We start from the raw sequence: 10,000 nt of genomic DNA, 5'->3' as shown, positions 1-10,000 counted from the left end.
TGTTGCCTGTGTTGGTTTGTGTCTGGTGTCGTGTTGCCTGTGTTGGTTTGTGTCTGGTGTTGTGTTGCCTGTGTTGGTTTGTGTCTGGTGTCGTGTTGCCTGTGTGGGTTTGTGTCTGGTGTTGTGTTGCCTGTGTTGGTTTGAGTCTGGTGTTATGTTGCCTTTGTTGGTTTGTGTTGCCTGTGTGGGTTTGTGTCTGGTGTTGTGTTGCCTGTGTTGGTTTGTGTCTGGTGTTATGTTGCCTTTGTTGGTTTGTGTCTTGTATTGTGTTGCCTGTGTGGGTTTGTGTCTGGTGTTGTGTTGCCTGTGTTGGTTTGTGTCTGGTGTTGTGTTGCCTGTGTGGGTTTGTGTCTGGTGTTGTGTTGCCTGTGTTGGTTTGTGTCTGGTGTTGTGTTGCCTGTGTTGGTTTGTGTCTGGTGTTATGTTGCCTGTGTGGGTTTGTGTCTGGTGTTGTGGGGGCGGGGGTGATATTAACATCCCATTCATACACATTAACATGACAAGCTGCCTGGAGGGGCCCAGATGCACTCTGGGAGTGCAGGGACAAAGGAGCTCCGCCCACAGGTCAGAGCAGAGAAGAAGAAGAAGAAGAAGACAGGAGGGTAGAAAGAGGACAAAGACGGGCTCTTGAGGGGGGCGGGTCCAGCTCGGACCAGTCCGGGGATACAGTGTTAACCCTTTAAACACCAGTTCAGACTCTGACCCAGTTCAACCAGCACCACTGGATGTTTTGACCCAGTTTTGCCTCAGTACCGCATTATATACTTTATAAACCTCATTATAAAGATTCTCATAATGGTTCTGTTCATGGTTCTGGTCACAGACTGGACCTTGGTAAGGAGGGTTTGAGGCAGATGTCGTTCTGAGTGCGAGCAGTAAACATCATGTGGATCTCATCAGACTCATTCAATCAGAGCTTTATTACATTTGGGCTCAGTGACGGCGCCGGTGTCAGCTGAGGTGTTACCACACACTCGGTCCGTCGGTTTAAATGAAGCTCACATGATGGAACCAACACATGGAAGCACTCAGCTGGTGGTTCTAGTCTCCTGATCAGCTGATCAATGACACATGTTCACCTTACTGTCGCTGTTCTGGATCTCCATCATCACATCACCTTCATCAGAGCTCAACACAACTAACGTACTAAATATATTAATTAATATTAATGAGTCACTTCACTTCCCAGAATCCCCGTGGAGGTCAGTGACAGGTCAGCACTGTGTGTGTGTGTGTGTGTGTGTGTGTCTTACACACCAGACTTCATTCAAAAATCTCTGGATTTAACAGAGTCACGCTGCACAGACTGACGTGGTTCATTTTTCATTCATTCAGCTTTTTAATAATAATAATTATAATGATGATAATAATTGTATCACATCTATTAAATTTCACACAACAGCATTAAAAAAACAACAACAATCAATATTTACACAAATACATAATTTATTTTAATGGGTTATTATATATTATATTATTATTATTTATTCTTTACATCAAAACCAAACAAACAAAACTTCCTTCTCTGTTGTTTTTCTAATAGTTTGTTTGAGATTGTTTACACTTCGTTTACACTTCGTCTAATGAATCAAAGTATCACATTATTTATTTAAAAGGATCTTTATCAACATGGCAGCTAATGCTACGCTGCCGAACTCATTACGTTAGCATCAGCAGGAGGTTTCTGTGTCATAACAAACTGTACAGCTTTAGCTAACGCTAGCTGGTAGCCGTCATTTGATAGGCTAGCTCCGTGCTGTGTGATCGGCCGCCACGTTTTGGGTTTGAACACTGAGTTTTCATGAAAATTCTTTGTTTATGTTTAAGTTTTAGCTTCGCAGAGCAGAATAATTTAATATAACCGTCTTTTCTTTATATTAGCGCGACGGTCTGGTGAACGTTGACTCGACTGAAGTGAAAACGAACATCAGTCGTGCTGCTGCGACTCTTCGGGGCCGAATATCAAAGGCTGCTGAGCATCGTGATTTATTTATGATGATATTTGTTTCGAGTGTCGTGAATGAATTTTCTCTCATCAAACGCAATCAGACGTCCGCCTAAAAACAAACACAGTTAAATATTCACAAACATCTTTTATCTCGCCGATCAATCAAAACTACGTCTGACGCTCCTGTCAATCAAACACTCACACAATCACTGATTGATCCATTATTCATGAACTTTGTCAAAACAACTCGACCGCTTTGTTTTTAAGAAGTTCTTCTGTTTTGTTGGTGAGTTTCTGAAGTCGCACGTTCATCAAAAGTTTCTGAAGCAATGAATTCAACAAATAAACAAACAAACAAACAAACAAACAAAAAGACGGACGGACGCTAAATTTAGCAAATCTGTGAAATCAGAACGAACTTTGAAACAAAGAGATGGTTGTGTTTCCTCACAGCTGCATCCAGATGTGGCGACACGGCGTCCAATGAAACGAAGGCAAGAAGCTCAATAAGATACAACATATTAAAATATAATTAAATATAATTAAATATATTAAAATATAATTTAATATAATTAAATATACCAGGATAGCATGAAACCAGTAAGTAGAGCTAACTTTTAGCTTCTATCTCACCTGTACTGTCTCACCTGTAGCATCTCACCTGTAGCGTCTCACCTGTGTGTGTGTGTGTGTGTGTGTGTGTGTGTGTGTGTGTGTGTGTGTGTGTGTGTGTGTGTGTGTGTGTGTGTGTAAAAAGTCCAGCTGATGTCAGTTTTGGTGTTTGTCTGTTTTTTTACAGTGTTCGTCAAGAAGACTGAAAAAAATTAAACATGTTTTTCAGTTGATTTTTTCATTGTTTTTATTTACAGTGTTTGTTTGTTTGTTTACCTGATCATTATTGATTGAACTATCAATAACATTAATAAACATGTTGTTGTTGTCATGGAGCGACAGTCTTGTTGTTTACATGTTTATGATCAGCTGATCAGTCTCTCCATCAATAAATGAACTTTGATCAATAATCATGACGAACGTTTCTCACCTTCATTTATTCTCATGATAAACAACAAAGAACCAATCAGGAGCCACTGAGGAGATGTGCTACGTCACTTAGCATTAGCTAATGTTAGCTAGCTGTATTCTGTGTGAATGAATCAGATGAAAACAGGAGAGGTTTAAAGATCAAACTGATCGAACCAATCGTGTGTATTGATCAACAGTCGACACAGAGCTGCAGCAGACGACAACACTCAGCTCTGATTGGTTTTCAGGGAGCTTGACAGCTAATAAACATTAATTATTCATCAACATAATTAAATCTGCCACAACACTGCTAACAAATGCTAACGAATGCTAACAGGGGAACCGTCCTGAGGGACCACGAGTCCTGAAGGTGACATTTTATATTCACATCCACAAAAACAGACGTTAAATTAGATTTACATCAAACACCAGCAGCTAGCTTCATCAGCTAGCTTCAAACTTTAGCTTCAATCTTTAGCTTGACACTTTAGCTTCACGCTAGCAGGCTACCTGCTCTTTAATTAGACAAAAATCCAGTGGACCCTTCAGGCTGAAGGAAGTTGGTTTGTGGTTTTCTTCACGCCTCCGGTTGTCTCGTCAGACTCAAGGTGGTCTGATGTCGGTTGCTTGAGCGTTTGTTCACCAGCACTTGGCGCTGGGCAGCAGGGAGTGTTTGACTCTCCGTCTGGGGTTGAAGACGTCTCTGACCTCCGTCTCCAGACGAACACCTGGCACCTTGAAAATGGACACGGCTAATAACGAAGAAGAAGAAGAATGTTTGGAGGACCTCACATCCCAAATAGGGTACACAGGAAATGTAGAAGCTTCTCTGTTAGCATGCCACCCTGTTAGCATGTGAGCATGTGGAGTTCTTACTGTCTCTGATGTGCATGACAGGAGGAGGCAGCGTGCTGAAGTACGGGTGCTGCAGGGAGTCCTGTGCTGAGACCCGGTCAGCAGGGACCCCCTTCAACATCTTCTGGACCAGGTCCTCGGTCTTGTAGGGCAGCTGGTTCAACCTGATCCACATCAACACAGACAGACTGATGGGGGACTGCAGGAGGACCAGAGTAACACAGTAGACTTCATGCTTACATGCTAACATTTTTAAATGACACAATTTTCAGATACTAGCATGGCTGAGTATCAGTGTGCTCCATGCTAACTCTTTAGCATATACTACAATGAAAGACAGCAACTCTGCTAACTAATAACAAAGTTATCTGTTAGCTCACCCCATGCTAAGAAATTAGCATTGATTTATATTCATAATTTTGATGGTTATTTGACCTTGTGGTAACAATGTAGAACACTGTGCTAACACTTTAGCATTAATCATGTTGAGTCCTGTTAGCCTCCATGCTAACGGTTTAGCCTCAATATACAGTTCTTGTTTTCCTCACCTCTTCCAGACGGTCCTGAACTGTTTGGGCTCAGAGTGGAAGAAGCGCTCTGCGGAGAGAAACAAACAGTGGATGTGTTAAAAACTGCAATCACTCTGATGATTAGCTCACATTTAGGGCATCTAGCAGACGCTTTTGTCCAAAGCGACTTACGATAAGTACATTTGTCACAAGAAAGAAACCACAACATATCATCGTCGGTTACACCCCGCCTTTCCGAAACCCCGCTGTTCCGAAAATAGACTTCCATTCTTCGTAATGGCGGGGTTTCCCATTTTTTCTAAAGACCACGCTATTCCGAAAAGGCTATTGGGGAAACCCTAACCCTAACCCTAACCCTATTGGGAAGTAATTTGAGCTTGAAAGTCGGAACAGCGGTGTTTTGGAATGGAGGGGTTTCGCCTCCATTGTGTCTTTCGTCCCCATCATCGTCGATAAAGTAGAGAAGAAAAAGTAGAAAGAATTTTCAAGCCCTCATCTGAGCAAAGTAGCTGCTATTTATCAAGATACCTTAAGTACACTAGTGCTGTGATTTAATCGCTGAGGGTTAGAACATACAAGTGGATTTTTTTTCTCTTTTTTTGTGGGGGAGGGAGTCATGCTATGGGGGGTCAAGGTGAAGTCTGAACAAGTGAGTCTTGAGTCTTCTGCAGAAGATGGCGAGTGACTCTGCTGTCCTGACGTTGGTCGGGAGTTCGTTCCACCACTGAGGCGCCAGAACAGAGAAGAGTGGTGACTTCGCTGGTGACTTGGCCTTTGTTTGCTCTCAGCGATGGCGGTACCAGCCGGACAGCTGATGTAGTAGAGCGAAGTGCTCACGCTGGGGCGAAAGGAGAGGAACAGCTGGGTGTCGTCAGCATAACAGTGGTAAGAGAATCCATGTGATGTGATTGCAGAGCCTAGTGAACTAGTGTAGAGTGAAAACAGAAGCGGTCCTAGTACTGAGCCTTGAGGGACACCAGTTTCCAGGGAGCAGGGTTTGGACAAGGAGCCATTCCACGTGACCTGAAAGGTGCAATTAGTCAGGTGTGGACCAGGTTAGAGCAGAGTCAGCAATGCCAAGTTCAGCCAGAGTGCAGAGGAGGATTTGGTGGTTGACTGTGTCAAACGCAGCAGATAGGTCGAGGAGGATGAGGACTGACGAGTTGGACGAAGCTCTGGCGGCACGGAGCAACTCAGTCACTGTGAGGAGGGTCGTCTCAGTGGAGTGAGCAGTCCTGAAGCCTGACTGATGGAGGTCAAGGTGGTCGTTTTGTGAAAGGTAGGACAGTTGGTTGTAGACGGCACGTTCCAGGGTTTTAGAGAGGAACCAAAGAAGAGATACAGGTCTGTAGTTTCAGATGTCGCTGAGTCCAGGCTGGTCTCTTTAGGAGTGGCTTCGCTGGTGCAACTATGTGCAACAGTATCAGGTGTAATGAAATCTTTGACTTCTTAACGTCTTTAAATATGTTTTTTATATTTCAGGTTTGTTAAAGTTTGTTTATTTTTATTTGTATTATTTTTCTTTTGTGACTGATGTCAGAACTTCCTCCTGTCACATCGGGTTTTTGTTCTGTCTTAAAAAACTAGTTTTTTTAAATAATAATTATTAATATTTTTATTATTGATACTTTTGTCCTTGTTTGGTTTGATAATAATGATTATCAGCAGAAGCTCTTCAGTGACTCTGTCCTGTAGATTTATCAGAGTGATGTCGCCTCCTGCTGGACACTGTGAGAACCACACTGACTGTAAACTGATCAATCAATCAATCAATCAATCAATCAATCAATCAATCAATCAATCAATCAATCAATCAAAAACAACTGAAATAATACATCAACTTTCAGATCATTTATTTATTTTAATGATAAAAAAGAATCACAAAATGTATCCATTGGTTGGTTGATTGGTTGGTTGATTGATTGATTGATTGATTGATTGATTGATTGATTGATTGATTGGTTAAATGGAGTACAAAAGTTTCTGTTTCATCATCACTTCCTGCCTCCTCCGCACTGTCTTGTGATTGGCTGCTGGGACAGGAAGTGAACGGACCTGGTTTGTAGTTGGGCAGCTGGCTGACTCCAGGCCAGCTGAGTTCAGACGGGACGCCCAGAACCTGCGGGGTCACACGACTGTGGTCAGCTCTCACACGTTCATTGATGACTGATCAATAAAGGTTTGAGGAGTTTAAATAAAGACAACGTCTTCCTCACCGTCCAGATCTTCTGTAGCTGTTCGAACAGGTCGGTGTCTCCTGGGAACGCCGGCGCCCCCTGCAGCATCTCTATGAAGATGCATCCAGCTCCCCTGATTCAAACACACAGAACTTTATTTAAAACGCCTCCTCACAGGGTTCTGTCCTCGTCCTCATCCTCGTCCTCCGCAGACGCCTCACTCACCACATGTCCAGAGCCGTGGAGTAATCTGTGGAGCCCAGCAGGACGTCGGGGGGCCGGTACCACAGCGTCACCACCTCAGAGGAGAAGGTCTGACTGGGGATGGACTTGGAGCGAGCCAGACCTGAAGCCAGAGCCAGAAGACACAGAGGTCCAGTCAGAACCGGTCAGAGGCAGAACACTGACTTCAGTTTACACATTAACCACGTCATGAAACACTGTCTGCTGCTGCTGATTAGCATTAGCTTAGCTTCAGTGAACACAGCAGAGCATGGATCAGTCCTCTCTGTTTCTATTGATGAGAGGAGATCAATAAGATGGCAGCCTGTGGGCGGAGCTTTGTGGGCGGAGCTCTGTGTTCAGCCTCTCTCACCGAAGTCGGCCATCTTGAGTTCTCCCAGGTAGCTGATGAGCAGGTTCTGAGGCTTCAGGTCTCTGTGGAGGATCCTCCGGCTGTGGATGTAACACAGAGCCCGCAGCAGCTGGAACATGAAGACCTGAAGACCACGACCATATATAATGTATATATACATCTGAAATATATATACATATACACACATATATATATATATATACACACACACACATACATATATACATATGTATACTGTATACATATGTATATTCAGATACTTTATGTTGTATCAGACATGATGACACGTGGTGTCCTGAGGTGTTTGAGGTGTTTGAGGTGTGAACGGACCCGGACGTTATGTGAGTGCAGTCCTCCAGGGTGTTGGCTCATGTACTGGGCCAGATCTGTCTGCTGCAACAACACAAGAAGAAGAACCACGTGTGAGCGTGTCATCGATCAGCTGAACGAGTGTCTTCACACAGATCAATAACAACATGTTAACATACTTTAACTCATGTTCATGTTTCTCACCACGTATTCAAACACCAGCGTCAGAGAATCTCTGGTGTGGATGATGTCATGGAGGACGACGATGTTGGCGTGTTTCAGACCTTTGAGCAGAGAGGCTGCACACACACACACACACACACACACACACACACGTTCACTGTCCTTCACTTTCACAGCGTATAACATGGTTTTAACTTTAACAGATACAAAATAATAATAATAATAATACAAATAATAATAATATGTGTGTGTGTGTGTGTGTGTGTGTGTGTGTGTGTGTGTGTGTGTGTGGTCACCCTCTCTGATGGCGGTGAACGGGACGCCCTCCTCCGTCTTCATACGAATCACCTTCAGAGCCACCAGCTGCCCGTTGATCCTCAACAGCACAGGAAGGAGCTAAAGTTAGCATGCTAACGTCTGTAGCTTGTTGAAGTGGGCGGAGTCTCACTGACCTGCTGATTCCTTTGTAGACGGACGCGTACGCTCCTTCACCAAGTTTCTCCAGACTGACGTAAGACTGAGCTGCTCCAAACTGAAGACCTGGTCTCTGTGCAGAGGACACACATGTTCAGGTTCAGGTTCAGGATCAGGATCAGGTTTAGTTCTGGATCAGGGTTAGTTTAGGATCAGGTTCAGGTTCAGGTTCATGTTCGAGATCAGGGTTAGTTCAGGTTCAGGTTTAGTTCTGGATCAGGTTCAGGTTCATGTTCGAGATCAGGTTTAGTTCTGGATCAGGTTTAGTTCTGGATCAGGTTTAGTTCAGGTTCATGTTCGAGATCAGGTTCATGTTCGAGATCAGGTTTAGTTCAGGTTCAGGTTTAGTTCTGGATCAGGTTTAGTTCAGGTTCAGGTTCAGGTTAATGTTCGAGATCAGGGTTAGTTCAGGTTCAGGTTTAGTTCTGGATCAGGTTTAGTTCAGGATCAGGTTCAGGTTCAGGTTCATGTTCGAGATCAGGTTTAGTTCAGGTTCAGGTTTAGTTCTGGATCAGGTTTAGTTCAGGACCAGGTTCAGGTTCAGGTTCAGGTTCATGTTCGAGATCAGGTTTAGTTCAGGTTCAGGTTTAGTTCAGGATCAGGTTCAGGATCAGATTCAGGTTCAGGATCAGGTTTAGGTTCGGGTTTAGAAACAAACAGACTATAGAATGATTGGCACGTTTCTCTGACCCAGGTGAGGCGGTCCTGGTTCTGGTCCTGGCAGTTGTTCGCTCCCAGCGGGTCGCTGTTGCTACGTCCTCGCTGCCCTCGAAGCCTCCGGACCTGCAGGGTGTGGAACCAGTGAGGCTGGGGCCCGGAGGGGGGCGAGCCGGTACACTGTAAAAAATGACAATCATGGATACACTGTAAAAAGTGATGACCAGGGATACACTGTAAAAAGTGACAGGAGTATTGTTACTCAGACAGGAGTACTGTTACTCAGACAGGAGTACAGTTACTCAGACAGGAGTACAGTTACTCAGACAGGAGTACTGTTACTCAGACAGGAGTACAGTTACTCAGACAGGAGGACAGTTACTCAGACAGGAGGACAGTTACTCAGACAGGAGTACAGTTACTCAGACAGGAGTAAAGTTACTCAGACAGGAGTACTGATACTCAGACAGGAGTACAGTTACTCAGACAGGAGTACTGTTACTCAGACAGGAGTACAGTTACTCAGACAGGAGTATTGTTACTCAGACAGGAGTATTGTTACTCAGACAGGAGTAAAGTTACTCAGACAGGAGTACAGTACTCAGACAGGAGTACTGTTACTCAGACAGGAGTATTGTTACTCAGACAGGAGTACAGTTACTCAGACAGGAGTACTGTTACTCAGACAGGAGTACAGTTACTCAGACAGTTACTCAGACAGGAGTACAGTTACTCAGACAGGAGTACAGTTACTCAGACAGGAGTACTGTTACTCAGACAGGAGTACAGTTACTCAGACAGCAGTACTGTTACTCAGACAGCAGTACTGTTACTCAGACAGGAGTACAGTTACTCAGACAGGAGTAAAGTTACTCAGACAGGAGTACTGTTACTCAGACAGGAGTATTGTTACTCAGACAGGAGTACAGTTACTCAGACAGGAGTACTGTTACTCAGACAGGAGTACAGTTACTCAGACAGGAGTACTGTTACTCAGACAGGAGTACTGTTACTCAGACAGCAGTACTGTTACTCAGACAGTAGTACTGTTACTCAGACAGGAGTACAGTTACTCAGACAGGAGTACAGTTACTCAGACAGGAGTATTGTAACTCAGACAGGAGTACTGTTACTCAGACAGGAGTACAGTTACTCAGACAGGAGTACAGTTACTCAAACAGGAGTACTGTTACTCAGACAGGAGTACAGTTACTCAGACAGGAGTACAGTTACTCAGACAGGAGTACAG

General features: G+C 44.1%; 1 protein-coding gene across 3 annotated transcripts in view; it reads right to left on the bottom strand.

Annotated features, from left to right (window-relative positions):
- Positions 1–2,789: 2,789 nt before the first annotated feature.
- Positions 2,790–10,000, bottom strand: part of cdk15 (cyclin-dependent kinase 15) — an 8,346-nt gene continuing 1,135 nt past the window's right edge. Inside the window, exons 2-13 of one of the 3 annotated variants that reach the window (XM_073462332.1) lie at positions 8,785–8,931; positions 8,073–8,167; positions 7,917–7,996; positions 7,642–7,736; positions 7,459–7,521; positions 7,129–7,288; positions 6,759–6,879; positions 6,573–6,666; positions 6,412–6,475; positions 4,375–4,423; positions 3,848–3,990; positions 2,790–3,723 (exon numbers count right to left, since the gene is read on the bottom strand). In XM_073462332.1, the coding sequence (XP_073318433.1) occupies positions 3,611–3,723; positions 3,848–3,990; positions 4,375–4,423; positions 6,412–6,475; positions 6,573–6,666; positions 6,759–6,879; positions 7,129–7,288; positions 7,459–7,521; positions 7,642–7,736; positions 7,917–7,996; positions 8,073–8,167; positions 8,785–8,931 (1,224 nt within the window). In that variant the 3' untranslated portion in view covers positions 2,790–3,610. Of the gene's footprint in view, positions 3,724–3,847; positions 4,026–4,374; positions 4,424–6,411; positions 6,476–6,572; positions 6,667–6,758; positions 6,880–7,128; positions 7,289–7,458; positions 7,522–7,641; positions 7,737–7,916; positions 7,997–8,072; positions 8,168–8,784; positions 8,932–10,000 lie in introns of those variants that run through there. The other 2 variants (XM_073462333.1, XM_073462334.1) reach the window with 2 other exon arrangements.

Source organism: Pagrus major, chromosome 24, assembly GCF_040436345.1.
Source record: "Pagrus major chromosome 24, Pma_NU_1.0".
Taxonomy (NCBI): domain Eukaryota; kingdom Metazoa; phylum Chordata; class Actinopteri; order Spariformes; family Sparidae; genus Pagrus; species Pagrus major.
Note: the sequence above shows the minus strand (reverse complement) of the source record. Positions and strands in the feature narration are given on the sequence as shown.